Genomic DNA, 18,564 nt, shown 5'->3' with positions numbered 1-18,564 from the left:
CATGGACTGTGACAGCCACGTTGGCCCAGAAAACAGTAACAAGAAGAGATGAGCCAGGGCTGATTGCTTCTTTATTACCCCCTCTCAGACTATGAAAACTAGTACAAACAAAATAGTAGCATCACTATGACAGGTTAGAACACAAACACAGCATTGTTCTCTATCAAAGTTACCTGGAGTTCTCTTCTCTTGTATTCATCTAAAACTCAAATGTCACCAAACGTCAGAGTCATTTTTTTTACGTTTATGTATAATGAATGAACAGTGCCTGCACACATGCTTTAAAGAACTGAAAATCAGGTTTTGACATATATCCTCATGTGTTGAAAATGGGTGTTGAGCAACATTCTTGTCTGAACACTGAAGAGGCAGGAGAAGGACATGAAGTAGTAAGAAAAGAAACACACACAGACAGTGCTAAAAATATCAGGGTTGATTTTCCTCTTTCTCTTTCTTGAGGCGATCCTTGACACGAACGATTTTGCTCAGAGCACTTGAGCACACAGGATTCGGTTCTCTAGGACAGGTGGAAAGGAACAACCTTCAATAAAGAAAGTAATTCATGAGTCAAGGGGAAGAGTTTTATATTTTGTGCTGATATCAACATACTAAATAACTTAGAAAACGTGAGTTCATTCCTGAACTTTATACCATGTTAAGAGGGGAAAGATCCAGTTTCAAAACTGAAGTCAGATAAAAGAAGGATGATAGTTTTTTTTGGGGAAACCTGCATTTCCATTAATCAAGGTAATAAATACTGATGGGTTCAAGAGCTGTCAAGCGACCGTCCAAATATCTGAAACAGAAGAGTAAATTTGAACATACACACTAAGTACAGAGACACAATATTTACACTTCTATGTCTGCCTGTGCTCAGTCTAACCAGAGAAAAGCTCCTCAAGCAAGTGTTCAGTAGTTCTGGGGCTGTCCTTAAACACCTGCTTACTGTTTAGCTTTATTAAACACCGGAACAGAGTTTCTGTTAATTCCTGTTTCATTCAGAGAATCTTTTTTAAAAAATTGCTGGTGATCTTAGTTTTACATCGGTTTTGGGTCTGTAGTAGAAGTAGTTTTACAAGAGTTAACATAATCATGTTCGAGACGGATCTGTTCCCCGCCCCACCAACTCCCACCAGCCCAAGTCTAGGCAGCCACCTTCCTTCCAACCAGTCCCCCAGGATTCAGTCCTCATGAATTTGGAGGAGATAAAAGGGGGCTGCCCCAAACTTTACATTCACAGTCAGTCAGCACCCCCTTGCCGAGGACCTCTGCGAACTGTCCCATCACTGTCCTCAGGCGCAGGCTGATAGTCTCCCATCTTGAGGGTCCGGCTGTCTTGATCCCCAGCCCTCAGTGAGGCAGGAAAGGAAAAAACCCCACAATGGCAGGCGGGGTCTAGCACTCCTCCGGGTTTTCTTGCCCCCTTTAGGCTGCTCTTCTCCTGTTTCCCGACAGCTTCTGGCTCCGGCGCCCAACACCTCCTGGGCGATGTCCACAGTGGTAAGTAGGTGACCTGTCTTCGCTGCTCTACTGGTGTAACACCGGTGGCCATCTCCTCCTCCCCACCCGATTCCTCTGATGCGGCCCCTGTTGCCCAGCAGGGAGCACCCTTCTGGATGTGCCCACCGGTCTCCTCAAACACAGCATTGGCCTGCTGCACCACAGCCAAAAAGCCTGCTCCAAGGAGACCGGCGTGGCCAGCATCACATGGCGCTGCAACTATGTCGCCTGGGGTGCTATCTCTCATTGCGCCTCTTACGGAAGGGTGGTGTCATCCTGGCGGGCGAAGTAGACCACGTCTGCGGTGACTGACCCCAGGGGCTCGCCTGGTAGGTGCCATCGTTGGGCCAGCTTTGCCCACAGCAATCTGGGCGACTTCCCTCCTCCACTGAAACGCCTCCGGATGGCCAACGCCATGTAGCTGTATTGCTGGTCAGCAAAGCCTGACAGGCCTTCCCGGGCCATGGCAAGGTGGCCTGCCATCTCCCCCTGGGACCAGCCGTTCTCCCAGGCCGCCCACTGAAACTGATACTGAAACTGATACAGGAAATAGTCCCCTCTCTGTTGGGCACAAGCCAACTGTACATATCATATACAGATCCTATGCATCTGTGTCTGCATAGGATCCTTACACTGATACATTTATTCCATATTCTCAAAGGACATTGATCACCAGTGGAGACACTTATCCACTGAAACCCAGTGGATTTCTTTAGTATGAACAGTGGAAACTACATGGATTTAAAACTAAAAACTGGAGGCACTACTTTACTCATAGGGTGATGGAAAGGTGGAACAAGCTACCCAGCCATGTTGTTAAAACTGATACCCTGCTTCCTTTCAAGACACAGCTGGATGAGATCATCTGATGCATTAATTACTACCAAATGGGCTAGATGGGTCTCTAACTCTTCTTTTGTTCTTATGACCAACCACTGGGAGAATTTGCAGAGATGGTTTTGGATAGATTTTATGTTGAAATCAGTTTAGAGAGCAGGGAGTGGGAGTGATGGAGATTCTGGTTTTATTACAGCAAGCAGAAGAATAAGAGGAGCCTGGTCTAGATTATTTAGGTCTTCCTCTGGTCAGAACAGGAACCAAATGTAAAAAAGGGAATGTGCTCACTCAGTCCACCTAGATTTAATTTCTAACAGTGGCTGCACCGGTGGAGCCATTCTAGCTCTTGGCACTTAAGGGTGTCCCTCACCTGCTGGGGGAACTGGCGCATCTCTGAGTCCAACAGGTGCTGTAGGTCTCTGTCCATCCATCCCACCCTAACACCAATGTAACGAATTTGGGTTCTCGGGCTTGTGCCCCCGCCGCTCCCAGTTCCCAGTTCCCAGTTCCCAGCTCCCACATGGGCACGAACCATCACTCAACAGGGGTCTTGCCATCTTCCTCAGCCCGGGCAACAACATCCTTGTTATGCGCAGGGGCATATTTATTACAGTATATTTTATTTAGAAGCGCCTGTGAATTAAGGTTTTCCAAACAGGGAAAGCAGGGAAAATATATATATTTTTTCCTGTTATGAAATTTGAATGTAAACGATGCAGGACGGAACCGTTAGATTGAGGATTACATTATTGTATAACAAATTCAGGCAATCCAAAAACCACAAACTGTCCTAGCCTGATTATTTTCACACTGCTGAAAATCCAAACTTTCTGTTAAATACGCATTTCAGGCAAAGAGCGGGTAACGCAACAGGGTTCAGGCGGGCGCCCTTGCCGCATCAGGTCGGTCCCGCACCGTCGGGAGGCTTGAACCCAGGACTCCGGCGTCACTCAACAAGGACCCAGCCCGGTGAGCTAAAGAGAGATCTCTCCCTAGCTTAGCAGCTGTGGTCTAGCTATTACAGGGAAGGGCGGTGACGTCACCGCTCTGGTAAGCCGGCTCTTACACAGTGTCTGTCGGCCGTATGCGTTACAGTAATTTATTTTTTGAGAATGCAATCTTCGATTAAACGACTTATACAATATGTAAGAGGTTGTCATATATTTTATATTATTTTCACAGCTATATATAAAAGTTTTTTAAGCGACAGTACTTTAACCCTTGCAACGCTAAGTCTATTAGTCTTACCCTGAAGGGATGAGATGAGTCTGAATGTGACATTATGAAGAAATCAAAATATTAATTCCGCTCTCTTTCACAACCAGAAACATGCAAACGTAGCTTAAATCGCTCTCACATCCTCTCCTCCGTCTTTTAAGGAAACTATAACAAAAGTAAGAAAAAAAACGACTGATCGTATAAGGGTACTAAAACTTGAGGTAGGAACTTCAAGCGCTCGATGGAAAGATCGTTTATCAGGCATTGCTGTTGCAGATATCGATATTATTTTATGCATCAGAGCATGTAGATCAGTCTAGTTCTGTCAATCACTACTTTGTTTTAAATGGCTATTTTTTTTAAACCGCCGGTAGTTTAAAGGAAAGCGTGGCTGCAGCTCTTGGTGTAACTGTTGATCGCGAACCTGAACTCATCTGGGACATGTTTGCAGGTCTGTACAGAAACCACTGATGTCTGCTCTTCTTCTCTGCTGCAATGGACTATTCTATGGCTATAAGAAACGGAAACCTGCTTCAGAGAAGTAGTGTAAGCTGTTTGTATATTTATTAAAAAATGCTATTGATAACTAGATTATTATTATTATTATTATTATTATTATTATTATTATAATATTATTACAAAGCTGGACCTCCTTAGCTTCCCAGTATAGAAATACTGATTTGGCATAAAACGTGCAGTAAGTTTCTTATACAGAACATGTGCCGGGAGTGGATATTTTTCAAGACTGGTAAAAAATTTGAAACTGCAACAGGATATCTAACCATCGCGATAACGCTAGGCTATGTGCCATAAAGACCTTCAGTTAAGACCCACACGTCCCGATCAAAACGTAGGCGAGACATCGATAACCACCTAACCTACCGCTTTGCTCTCTTGCCGACACACCCGCTCCTCTCAATGCATTTAAGCGCCGCTCATCCTCCTCGCTTAGTATTGCGTTTGACTTTTGATCTTCCCTTACTGTTCATTTAGAGTGTCTTCTTGTTTTCGGACCCCTTTTTGTATTTTTATTTGCGGCTTTGTGTAACATTCAAACTTGTCTGTTTTTTCCGAAATCACTACCGAGGAAGTTCCTGGTTATTGTTCTGTCTACTGAACCCGCATAGGATCTATCCTTCGGTTTAGGAAGACTGACCGTAACACCTTCTTTAAAAAAAAAAAATTCTTTCCTTGAGTGGAGACAAAATCAGTGACTATGTTTTCCATGGGTCTGTTACCGTTCTTGGGAGTTCTAGTGATATTCAATGCAATAGGCTCTAGCCAGAGTTTTCCCAAAAGTTTCCGTGAAAGCATTGCCGTTCTTGAAGTGGATCCCACCATAGACTCAAATCCCACCAGCATCTACGAATCCTTCTCTGCTCTGCGGTACATAACCCCATATTTCCGAGCTTCCGCCCGGGTACTGGTGCCGCCCATCGCTGCTGAGGAGACCTGGACCGTGGGCTGGATTCAAGCGTGCAAGCACATGCAGTTTTACAATGAATACGGGGATGAAGGAACGTAAGTACCGCATTAGCAAGCGAACTGATGTTCACATTATATATATACAGTATACAATGGCTTATTGGGGCTATCTACTAGACTTCAGTAGTCACTTTTGACTTTCTACATCCTGTATAAATTGGTGAAGGGACGCAAGTCTGATAACATTATTCTATAGTTCAGGTGGGTAGCTGCGTCAGCATGCGTAAGGTGCAAAGGGACAAGTAATACTTTTATTCCATGCTGAAAAAAGAAATTAAACACAACGTTTCGGCTTTACAAAACGAAGAAACCAAACCGGTTGAACACAGCAAACCCAATCTGTTTTCACAAGTTGCTTGCACTTCTTGCCGCGGGCGAAATAAAAGCTGCTGAGCTAAATAAGGAAAGCTGTAACTATTACGACTGCTCACTGTTCCTTGGGCTGTGACAGGAGATCACACATTCAATTATTATTATTGAGAGACAGGCTCACTGTCTGTTCCTCAGGCTGGAACAGGAGATCACACACTGTATTATTATTATTATTATTATTATTATTGAGAGACAAGCTCACTGTCTGTTCCTCAGGCTGTGACAGGAGATCACACACTGGATTATTATTACTGAGAGAGAGGCTCACTGTCTGTTCCTCAGGCTGGGACAGGAGATCACACACTGTATTATTATTATTGAGAGACAGGCTCACTGTCTGTTCATCAGGCTGGGACAGGAGGTCACACACTGGATTATTATTATTGAGAGACAGGCTCACTGTTCCTCAGGCTGGGACAGGAGATCACACACTGGATTATTATTATTGAGAGACAGGCTCACTGTCTGTTCCTCAGGCTGGGACAGGAGATCACACGCTGGATAATTATTATTGAGAGACAGGCTCACTGTTCCTCAGGCTGGGACAGGAGATCACACACTGGATTATTATTATTGAGAGACAGGCTCACTGTCTGTTCCTCAGGCTGGGACAGGAGATCACACGCTGGATTTTTATTATTGAGAGACAGGCTCACTGTTCCTCAGGCTGGGACAGGAGATTCACAGCCGAAACATTGTGTTTTCCGTCTTTTCCATTATTCTTTTCAGCATGTAATAAATGTATTACTTGTTCCTTAACATTAGTCTGTGCCTTATGTTGATTGAATGTAGACAGTAAGGAGTGAATTAAACAGGCAGTTATGCTCTACCTTACTTCAAACCCCTCTTACCCACTTTTGAAACTTCAGAAGTTTCTAGTTTCTGCAAGGCAGCGGAGGAAACGCGCTCTGGTGTTCCTGTGTGGTTTAACAGTACGCGGAAGCAAGGTGCGTTGAGTATCAACAGAAGCGACCTTTTAGGTTTATACCTAATGACGAAGTGCAGGGAGGTGCAATAGCTCAGGGAAATACTGGATGAATCAGTGGCAGAGGTGGCATGTGAGCTGGGAAATCCTTGTTGACAACCTATTTCCATTAACCATTGCACAATTGCAATTTATTTAAATGGGGATTTTGTGTAGGGAGTTAGGAGAGCATACTATAGGGAATGCTGGCTAGCAAATGAGTCTTGGGTTTGATTCCAGCATCAGGTGCTTTCTGTGTGGAGTCTGCATAGTGCATGCTGTATATTACATTTTCTTCTGCACCAGTTTTCTCCCATAGTCCACTGACACGATGCTGTCCAGATTAATTGGCGTCTCTAAATCATGCCACATGTGGGAGTGTGGCATGACAAATTAGTGGCTCGTCATGGGCTGGGATGCACCATCATTATGGGATGCATCCTGTCTGCCAGGTTAGACTCTGCCTCTCTGCTCACGTTAAAACAGAATATCAACCAGAAAAGACACAGCCCAGCATTACTGACAGGTGTTTCAGTGACACTATCTAGAGTGGTTCACTGATGTTCAGTGGGAAAGTGAGATGAAGTCACTGTATCTACAAATCCAGAGCCACATAAATCAATGCCTCTTGTTTGACATGTTTTTGTTCTTTGACGCTAAGCATTTCTGATGACAACCAGTATTTGCAGTCACAGGCTAGTCAGCCATTTGGCCATATCACTCTGCAACTCACAACTGGCAGCCCACTGGAGCTCAGCAGGTGTGAGCCTAGTCAGTACCTGGATGGGAGACCTCCTGGGAAAAACTAAGGTTGCTGCTGGAAGAGGTGTTAGTGGGGCCAGCAGGGGGTGCTTACCCTGTGGTCCATGTGGGTCCTAATGCCCCAGTATAGTGACAGGGACACTGTACTGTAAACAGGTGCCGTCCTTCGGATGAGATGTAAAACCGAGGTCCTGACTCTCTATGGTCATTAAAAATCCCAGGGTGCTTCTCGAAAAGTGTAGGGGTATAACCCCGGTGTCCTGGTCAAATTTCCCATTGGCCCTTGCCAATCATGGCCTCCTAATAATCCCCATCTATGAATTGGCTTCATTACTGTGCTCTCCTCCTCACTGATAGCTGATGTGTGGTGAGCGTTCTGGTGCACTATGGCTGCCATCGCATCATCCAGGTGGATGCGGTCCATTGGTGGTTGCAGAGGGGAGTCCCCATTACCTGTAAAGCGCTTTGAGTGGAGTGTCCAGAAAAGCGTTAGCAATTATTATAATTATTATTATTATTCAACTTATAAGAAATACAGCAAAAGACATTATTCTTTTTTCCTTCTTGTAATTTGCCCGTGCAGGCAGAAATTGACCTTTTCAAGCAAGGCCTATGTACAAAAAATTATACCCAAGTATTTGGTCATCCAAGAGCTGCTTTCCTCCTTTGAGGTAGATCATTAATTTGTGGCTGTGTGGGAGAAAAAGTTAAGTAGCAAGGGATAAGTAACCAGGCACCACATTTAGAATGTTTACTTTACAATTGTAATATAAATTGTACACAGAAATAAAGCAGAATGATCAAATCCAGGGCAGCATGGTGGACTCCAGGGTCTAAGGTTCAGTTCCTGGGGTGCTGTCTGCGTGGAGTTTGTATGTTCTCCCCATGTTCACATGGGTTTACTCCCACAGTCCAAAGACATGCTGGTTGATAAATTGGCCTCTGGGAAATTGGCCCTGGTGTGAGTGTGTGTGTTTGTGTCTGTCTGCGCTGTGATGGACTGGCGTCCTGTCCGGGGCGTGTCCTGCCTTGCACTCTCTGCACTGTGTCCCCCACTTCCCTGAATTCTACGTCTAGTGGATAGTATTTGCAGCCCTGTATTTAGTCTTAACTGTGAGGTTAATGTTAACATGGCTCAGTATGGAAGAGCCCAGCTTCACTGTTTGTATAACCTTCTTCCAAACTTCCAGCACAGCACAGCACAGCACAGCGCCCCTAGAACCCCAAGCTGGCAGTGCTACTTGAGTTATTGCAGTGTTCTTGTGTTATCGGCTAATTCACAAGTGGTGCACATTTCTTTTGCTGAGTCCTAAATTAAAAAGTTTCATGTGTCAAGACAGCAAACTTTTTGGTTTCACTTTTAGATTTAGTGTAACTATCAGTATGATCAGCTTAAATAAAGGTGAGGTTAATTAGCATTTAGCATGTTCATACTATGCAATATTTATACATACAGTATATATAATAGAAGTATAGAGTTGCATTCTAATATATTTTTACACATCTTAAGAAATAAAATGGCTGGATTTATTTGTATCTGTTTTTATTTTTGAAAGCTTTCTTTCCTCAGTAACTTCCAGTACCTCTTGCTTTGCTGAAGAGTATGAGATTATCTGGTATTTTATATCCTCAGTGAACTGTCTAAGGGATCACTAACAGGTAGTATATTAATCCTACGTGTGCTGTTATTTTCATAACTGCTGTTATGAAATGGTGCTGTTCTTTCACCATTCATAGTTGCCTGTGAATGTTTGCCTTTATTTCAATCATGATCTTTAGCCAGGAACTACTGTAGCTACATGACTGGAACATGTTCTGGTTGTATTTGAAGGTAAAATAACTGAACTCTAATGACTGTGAAGTGGACCTATCAAAACATGTTCAAAACTGGTATTATTGGGGGGGGGAAATTAATGTATCATTTGATGTTTAGTTTCTTAATCAAAACTAATTGCATTCGTCCTACGCCATGACACAGCCATGGTCAGCTAGATTGAGATGTTTGTAAACTGCTCTAATGAGCTCAGCAATGGTTTCTGGATTAGTACCAAATGAAGGTTAGAGAATTGCTGTGGAGAAAGTGACAAGGTCTATATTAAAACGCCTGAAACAGTGGCACAAGTCAAGATGTGAATATTCTCAGAAATTTCACATTTCCCAGCAGAGTACTTGTTAACACGGTTCTTAATAGATTCAGCACCAGTAGCCTGGACTCCAATTTCCCTCTGGAGAAACCCTTTTGTGTCTCTGAAATGAAGAGTGACAGGGAAGGGGTTGAGAGAAATGAGAAAGAAGAAGACGCAAATACAAAGAGACACACATTTAATCTTTTGTTTTCATGTACCTGTAATAAAAAAGGAAATGCTGCTACAGTACATATTCAATCAGTGCTTACTGTAAAGATGTACACAAATGTGTTCTGCCGTACAGTAATCTTTTTATGACCAGGTTGCAGCTTAACCTTCTCTAAATAGTCATATGCAATGTCACTACTACTAGTGACACTGTGCACACTACACATTGCATTTATAGGATTTGCTGACACTCTCATTTTGGTATACTGTATAAGGAGCTTCTTGTATTCAATGTCCAAGTCCAGGGAACAAATTATTGTCAAAACAGCACTTACCCAGTCCTGCAGTGTTTTGATGCCAGTTAAGATAGGACAGTTTGTCCAAGAGCATGGACAGTGTCAGTTTCAGTTTGGGTGAGCCACTTATCTGACTGACCAGGACAAAGACACTTGTCCAGTCGTCTGTGGTTTGTTTGTTGGGTTTCAAATTAGTGTATTTTCAGCTCAGTGCTCAGCAGTGACCCTGTGACTTGTCTGTAAACATCCAGTATCTCAATCAATGTTTCTCAAATGCACAACAATACAGTGTGCAGCAGTAATTGCTGGCAATGAAATGCCTTTTCTACGAGGGGGGGGGGGTCATAAAAATGACTAAATTAAAGTAGCATAGAATATGAATAAGATGAACTCCAACAAAACTCAATATAAATAGAGCTGTTATGTGTCCAGGGTGTATGCAATACATTATGTCCAAGTAGTGCAGTACACCAAATACAAAGAAATACAATGAAAACTGTACGGTATATCCATGCAGCCATTACAGTGATTTTCTGAAGCTGCAGGTTGGCTATTTAGCAGTCTTGAATGCTTTGATACTAGGATGACTGGGGTCTTGAGAATGGACCTGGACTTCTTAAGACATCTAGCTGAGAAGATTTCATGGATGTCTGGTACCTTACAGCCGGTAATGAGCTGCGCTGACTTCTGCACCCTCTGTGGTATTTGGTGCAGTGCGATTTCAGGTGGAACAGTTTCCATACCAGGCAGTGATGCAGCCAATCAGGATACTCTCAATAGTGCACCTGCAGAAGCTGGCCTGGATATGTGATGGCATTCTGAACATCTTTAGCCTGCGGACAAAGAATAGGCTCTGCCGTGCTGTTTTGACCACGATGTTGGTGTGGTGGGTCCAGGTAAAGTCCTCTGAGATGTTAACTCCCAGGAACTTAAAACTGCTGACCCTCTCCACTGCAGTCCCATTGATATAAATAGGTATGTGATCTCCCTATTGGTTCCTATAATCCACAATAATTTCCTTAGTCTTACTGATGCTCAGAGAGAGGTTGTTCTCCTGGCACCATGCTGCCAGGGTTTTAACCTCCTCCCTGTACGCAGACTCTTCACCATCTGTGATCAGGCCGATGGCTGTTGTATCATCCGCAAACTTGATGATGGAGTTGAGTTATGCCTGACGACACAATCATGAGTAAATAAGGAGTAGAGGAGAGGGCTAAGCACACAGCCATGGGGGGGCTCCAGTTTTTAGAGTCTGGGTAGAGCATAGAAAGTTCGTGAACCCTTTAGAATTTTCTGAATTTCTACATACATTTGTAAATTTATGTAAAGCATAGGTTCACATACTTTTTCTGACAGACATTTCATGTTGGATCATTTTGATCAATAAATGAATGAAAAAGTATATCCTTTTGTGTGTTATTTGTTTTATTGGGTTCTCTTTGTATATTTTTATGGCTTAGATGAAGATCTCATCACATTTTAGGTCAGAATTATGCAGAAATTCAGAAAATTCTAACGGGTTCACAAACTTTCTAGCAGCACTGTATGTTGGTGCCCACCCTCACCACCTGTGGACATCAAGAAGTCTAGGATCCAGTTACAGAGGGAGATGTTCAGTCCCAGGTCCTGGACCTTGATGACGAGCTTTGAGGGCACTATGGTATTGAATGCTGAGCTGTAATCAACAAACAGCATTCTCACATATGTTCCTTTCTTATCCCCTTGTGAGAGGGCAGTATGGAGGGCAGTGGCTATAGCATCCTCTGTTGACCTGTTCTGGCGATACGCAAATACTAATGGGTCTAGTGTATCAGGCAGTGAGGTGATGAATGCTTTGACCAACCACTCGAAGCACTTGATAATTGATGTAAGTGCAACGGGGCGGTAGTCATTTAGGCACCTGACTCTGTTTCTTAGGAACGGGGACAATGGTGCCTTTCTTAAAGCAGGAAGGAACTATGTACTGAGCTAGAGAAAGATTGAGTCTGTCTGAGAAGACATCTGCCAACTTGTCTGCACATGACTTCAGAACATGGCCAGGGCCAGGAGCCTTGTGTGGATTGGTCTTTTTATAAACTTTGCACACATCTGCTCTGGCTATGATCAGTGGGTGTTCGCCCTGGATTTCTGGAATCCTCCTGGCTGGATCTGCGTTACTGACTTCAAACCAAGCATAGAATGAATTTAACTCATCAGGAAGAGACGCAGACTGTGCGATAAAGCTGGGTTGCGTTTTGTAGTCTGTAATGGTGCATATACCACTTCACATGTTCCGTGTGTTGCAGCTGTGATAATATAACTAATTTAACTCTATAGTTGTATTTAGCTCTTTTGATGGCTTTCCCGAGGTCGTATCTGGATTTTTTTTGTATATATCCATTTCGCTAGATTTGAAAGCGGCTGTCCTAGCTTTAAGTTTGGCATGTATCTTTCCATTTACCCATGGTTTTTGATTTGGGTATGTGTGAACAATAATCCTGGGAACCATGTCTTCAATGCATTTATTGATGTAGCCAGTAACATAGTCTGCATACAGATTGATATTATTTCTGGCAGTTTTGCGGAAGATCTGCCAGTCAGTCGTGGCAAAACGATGATTTAATATAAGATCTGATTCATCCAACCAACGTTGAATGGTTCTTAACACTGGCCTCTCCCGTTTAAGCTTCTGCTTGTAAATGGGAAGTAGCAGAATGGAGGCGTGATCGGATTTGCTGAAAGGAGGTCGGGGGAGGGCTTTGTAACCATCCTGGAAGGGAGTGTAAACATTGTTCAATGTGTTTGTTCTGCATGTTGGGCAGTCGATGTGTCGATGTAGATTAGGTATTGTTTTCTTCAAGTTTGCACCGTTGAAATCGCCCGCTATGATGAATGCCCCATCAGGATGTGTATTCTCGTGTCTGTTAAGGAGACAGTGTAGTTCATCCAGTGCCCTTGTGTAATTTGCCTGCTGAGGAATATACACCACTGTGAGAACTACCAATGTGAACTCCCTTGGGAGATAGAAAGGGCGACATTTTATTGTCAAATGTTGAAGATGTATAGAGCATGATGTTGAAATAATCTCCACGTTTGTGCACCAGGAATTGTTTAGCATGATGCATACCCCGCCGCCTTTGTTCTTACCCGAATCCGTTCTTCTGTCCTGACGGTGAATAGAAAATCCTCCCGGGAGGATAGCAGAGTCCGGAACAGATGGGTCAAGCCAAGTTTTGGTAAGAGCCAGCACGTTGCAGTTCTTGATGTCCCATTGGAAAGAAAGCCTTGCTTTCAGTTCATCCAGCTTATTGTAATTGAACATTAGCAAGAAGTATACTCGGGAGCTGGGCATGATTGCTGCGCTGCCTCAGTCTTACCAGAACGCCTGCCCGTTTACCCCTCTTCCTACGACGCCGTCTTCTTCCCAGTACAGGTACAGGTGAGACACCACAGTCCATAGTCAGCAGAAATTATTGGTGTAGATTTAACTTTGTCAGTATTTGATCTTATGTCCATAAGTGTTTGTTGGTCATATCTAATCACCGAGCAAACAGTATGTGCAGTTAGCAGTACGAAAAACAACAAAAAGAAATAAACAAGGACGAATGGATGCTCGCAGGACACTTGCAGGATGCCAGCCTTCACTGTCGGTGCCATCTTACTCGCCATTTTACATCTTACTTGTCAGATGCACTAATTTATGTCGTAATGAGCCATATCCATTGGCTAGGTCCAGCCATAGTACTGTTAGTTCCCTATTCCTTTTTTTGCTTCCTTTCTGCACTAATATATCCATGTACTTGTTCAGCAGCATGTAGTCAGTAAGTCATCTTGCCACAATTGCCAGAAAGATCTTTCCTTCCACATTCAGCAAAGATATAGTTCTAAACTGTCCTATGCCCTGGGCATTCTCCTGCTTTGGTATGAAACATCCCTCCACTACATGCCAATCTGCCTCTTCTCAATACAACCCTTAGAAGCCTCCATAGCACTCTTGTTACTTTTAGACAGTATTTGCACACTTGACCCAGGTACTGAGGATGATCTTGCTTTCCTGATGATGCTGGTCATTTCCTTCAGTCTCCTGCATATCAAAAACATCCATTGGATCATCAGATTTCAATCTGTCAGCAGCTGTGAGAGCCGTGTCAGTCCCCCAGGCAGTGGTGACTCCATTGGTATCTGTGGGGCCTGTGAAGTGAAAAATAGCAGATAACTCTGACAAGCACAGGTTCCTGCAAGGTTGCTGGGTTTTATCTTTCCTGTGCTGGTTTTAGGAGCTGCTGTAAACACAGGCCTGTTAAACTATGGAGAATCTAAATTGGAGGAGGGGGGGATTTAAAAGAAAATAATTGACAATTTTATTTTTTTTTTTTTGGGGGGGGGGGGATTACAGAATGTGCAACAACTTCTAAGTGGCACAGTGGTTAGCATTACAGCATCTCTGAGTTCAATTCTTAGGGTGTATATAGAGTTGTATCTTCTAATGAACATGGGGAGGGTTTTTTCCCAAAGTCCAAAGACATACTGGTGGATTAGTTGCCTTCTGGGGAAAATTGGCCCTCGTGTGTGTGTGTGTGTGTATGTGTGTGTGTGTGTGTGTGTGTGTTTGTCTGTGTGATGGACTGGTGTCCCATCTAAGGTGTATCCTGCCTTGTGCATTAGGCTCCCCTGCAATTCTGAATTGGATGAAGCAGTTATAATATGTGTGGATAGATGATGGATTTACTTTTCAAAAAAGTTAATGGGCATATCTGAACAAATCTTGCCACATCTGAATAACTGGTACTGCGGAGTTTTCCAAAGAGGATGTAGGACTTGTGTGATACCAGTGCGATCCTCTGTTTATTTTTAACAAAAACAGATGCATGGGATATTAAGAATGAGTATGACTTCTGTAGGTTAAAGCCAATACAGGTCAAACAGGTGTATATATACAGTGGTGTGAAAAAGTGTTTGACCCCTTCCTGGTTTCTTATTTTTTTAGCATGTTTGTCACACTGAAATGTTTCAGATCATCAAACAAATTGAAATATTAGATAAAGATAACACAAGTAAACACAAAATGCAGTTTTTAAATGAAGGTTTTTATTATTAAGGGAAAAAAATCCAAACCTACATGGCCCTGTGTGAAAAAGTGATTGCCCCCCCTGTTAAAACTTAAATCAACTGTGGTTAATCACATCTTTGGAAAGCTGAGTTCAATTTCTCTAGCCACACCCAGGCCTGATTACTGCCACACCTGTTCTCAATCAAGAAATCACTTAAATAGGACCTGCCTGACTAAGTGAAGTAGACCAAAAGATCCTCAAAAGCTAGACATCATGCTGCGATCCAAACAAATTCAGGAATGAATGAGAAACAGAGTAATTGAGATTTATCAGTCTGGAAAAGGTTATAAAGCCATTTCTAAAGCTTTGGGACTCCAGCGAACCACAGTGAGAGCCATTATCCACAAATGGCGAAAACATGGAACAGTGGTGAACCTTCCCAGGAGTGGCCGGACGACCAAAATTACCCCAAGAGCGCAGCGACGACTCATCCAAGAGGTCAGAAAAAAACCCACAACAACATCCAAAGAACTGCAGGCTTCACTTGCCTCAGTTAAGGTCAGTGTTCATGACTCCACCATAAGAAAGAGACTGGGCAAAAATGGCCTGCATGGCAGAGTTCCAAGATGAAAACCACTGCTGAGCAAAAAGAACATAAAGGCTCGTCTCAGTTTTGCCAGAAAACATCTTGATGATCCCCAAGACTTTTGGGAAAATACTCTGTGGACTGACGAGACAAAAGTTGAACTTTTTGGAAGGTGTGTGTCCCATTACATCTGGCGTAAACGTAACACAGCATTTCAGAAAAGGAACATCATACCAACAGTAAAATATGGTGGTGGTAAATGGAACCATGAGTTCTGCTGTCTACCAAAAAATCCTGAAGGAGAATGTCCGGCCATCTGTTCGTGACCTCAAGCTGAAGCGCACTTGGGTTCTGCAGCAGGACAATGATCCAAAACACACCAGCAAGTCCACCTCTGAATGGCTTAAGAAAAACAAAATGAAGACTTTGGAGTGGCCTAGTCAAAGTCCTGACCTGAATCCGATTGAGATGTTGTGGCATGACCTTAAAAAAGCGGTTAAGGCTCGAAAACCCTCCAATGTGGCTGAATTACAACAATTCTGCAAAGATGAGTGGGCCAAAATTCCTCCACAGTGCTGTAAAAGACTCATTGCCAGTTATCGCAAACACTTGATTGCAGTTGTTGCTGCAAAGGGTGGCCCAACCAGTAATTATGTTTAGGGGGCAATCACTTTTTCACACAGGGCCATGTAGGTTTGGATTTGTTTTTTCCCTTCATAATAAAAACCTTCATTTAAAAACTGCATTTTGTGTTATCTTTGTCTAATATTTCAATTTGTTTGATTATCTGAAACATTTCAGTGTGACAAACATGCAAAAAAATAAGAAATCAGGAAGGGGGCAAACACTTTTTCACACCACTGTGTATATATTTTTATTTTACTGCTGGAAAATTCTTCCTTAGTTTTAATTATGTGCATTGCTGTGCAAAAGCCTTGGATATTTTAGACAAATTCAGGAATTACCATATGTTATGAGCATCATCAATTGGTACAAGCCACCATTAATGTTTTCAACTACTCTAATCATTTTGACTATTTTTCCTACAGTTCAGTTTGTGTGAGTTTTTGATCCATAAGTGATCAGAATCTTCAACAATATGATCTCAGGAACTCAAAGTAATGATGACCCAATTAGAAACATTATAGTAGCTAATCAATCATATTTACTAATCAAATCTAACTCTTTGCCAGGTGTTCCTTGTCAAGAATCACTTATACTTTGTCAGTAACAATGACAAGTCCCATTTCTTCCCCTGAATATGTTGGTGATGCAAAAAATATGCTTTTTACAGTACAAGATAAGGAACTGTCTAGATTGTTTCAAATAAAAAGGCTAAAACTGCTGTAGAAGCCACCATAGACTTGTGTGTTACTATAAAGGGGGAAAGTGTCAAACTTGCACTGTTGCTGTGTTACATGTTGATGTGCTGATCTATTAATTGGTGTGTTTTGTTTTAGGTCTAGCTGGGAGATCCCTGATTTAAGGGATGGTAAAATTCAAGCAATAAGTGACTCTGATGGGGTGAACTACCCCTGGTATGGCAATAAGAAAGAGATCTACATCTTCACCGGCCCCACCACGAAGGACACAGAGTTCAACGTCAGCATGGACGACAATTTCAACCCCAGTGTGTCCTGGGGCGTGCCCATGAGCAACAGCAACCAGCCCCAGCTGACCAATATCCACAGGGACCAGAGCTTCATCACCTGGCTGGTGGCCATCAACCAGGCCAGCAGGGAGCACTTCATCCTGAAGACCATCAAGTGGAGGATGCAGCTGCAGATCGAGATCGACCCCGGCAAACCCCTGGGCCAGCGTGCCAAGCTGCTGGAGCCCACCGCCCAGGAGCAGCCCCAGATCCTGGCCAGGAACGAGCCAATCCCGCCCAACGCCATGGCGAAGCCCAATGCCAACAACGCGCAGGTCCTGATGTGGAGGCCAGAAACCGGGAAGCCTGTGGTTGTTATACCTCCAAACTATAGGGCAGTATATTGATGAAAGGAACCCCCCCCCCCAATCTTTTTTTTACATCAGAAACATGAATTAAAAAATATAACAAGATGCCCCAAGTGGCAAAGCTATGAACGTCTCCTGGACTTAACAACTGCAACCATTCTACCTTTAGCACAGTGATACCCGCCCCAGTTTAAATTAAATCATTGCAAAAATGGCTAGTATTATTTTTTGCAAGGCATTTTTTTAACATTATATGAGAATATATACAGTAGGTGTGTGTGTCTATACAAATTTGCACATCTTGTTTCCTGGGATAGGAAGGGTGGGAGAATTGTTTTTTCAAACAGGAAAAAAATAATAAAGAAGGTAGTCCCCTAATTGAGTAGTCACATTAGAAGCTCAAAAAAAAACTATGATCTGAGTATTTATACTATGCAGTAATTTTGTACCTAAAAGAACCTGAAACTCCAACTGTACTGTTGTAGAAAAAAGAGGCACAGTGCAGTTCAGTGAAGGATTGAAAGAGGTTTATTAATAATGAAGAGGCCTCCCCAAGATCAGACTGTCAGAGTAATCCTATCTGATTTGCTTGCCATTGTTCAAAAGCACCCTTTTATACCGTTATAATCATCTCCTCTATGTACCTAACATGGTATTGGAGAAGAACATATTTTATGATCAATATGTTAAGGGCTAACCGTTGATCCATGCTACAGACTTTCATATATGCAACACAACAGTCTGCTTGTTCAGCGTATGTGTCAGATTCTTTTTTTGCAACAACAGGTGTTTGTACAGTGTGTCCTTCGCACAAGAAATTCTTGCATGTAGGGCAAATCTTACACAGAAATCCTATAAAGAAATCAAAATACTACACACACCCCTCTTGTTCCTTGGACATTTTATTAAATGGTACAATGGAACAACTTATATAATACATGAATGATTCGTTTTAGCTGATGCTATTTGTAAAGTTTTTGTTTTAGTGATCTTTTTTTAATTTATCGAGTTGACATTTGCAACATATACTCATTAATGATCCTGTAAATATACAGATAGATGCCATTGCAGACCCCAACTGTGCTATATTCCACCATTAATATTTATATGTAGTGCCACTGTGAGAAGCTCCCAGGATCTGTGCTTCCATACGCATCAAGTCAACCACCAACGCTACTTTATGAACCTGCACCTCAGCTTTACTTGGGTACTGTGCAGCTATTGACATTGCTTTATCAACAGCCTGTTGCATGTGGGCAAG

General features: G+C 42.8%; 1 protein-coding gene across 1 annotated transcript; it reads left to right on the top strand.

Moving 5' to 3' along the window:
• Positions 1-4,771: 4,771 nt before the first annotated feature.
• On the top strand, positions 4,772-17,342 carry LOC148825657 (protein FAM78A-like). The gene is made up of 2 exons (XM_088926334.1): positions 4,772-5,076; positions 16,805-17,342. The coding sequence occupies exons 1-2, from the start codon at positions 4,772-4,774 to the stop codon at positions 17,340-17,342; spliced, it is 843 nt and encodes a 280-aa protein (XP_088782460.1).
• Positions 17,343-18,564: the final 1,222 nt, after the last annotated feature.

Source organism: Atractosteus spatula, chromosome 10 (assembly GCF_055471065.1).
Source record: "Atractosteus spatula isolate fAtrSpa1 chromosome 10, fAtrSpa1.hap1, whole genome shotgun sequence".
Classification (NCBI taxonomy): domain Eukaryota; kingdom Metazoa; phylum Chordata; class Actinopteri; order Semionotiformes; family Lepisosteidae; genus Atractosteus; species Atractosteus spatula.
This window is presented reverse-complemented; position numbering and strand designations above follow the sequence as displayed.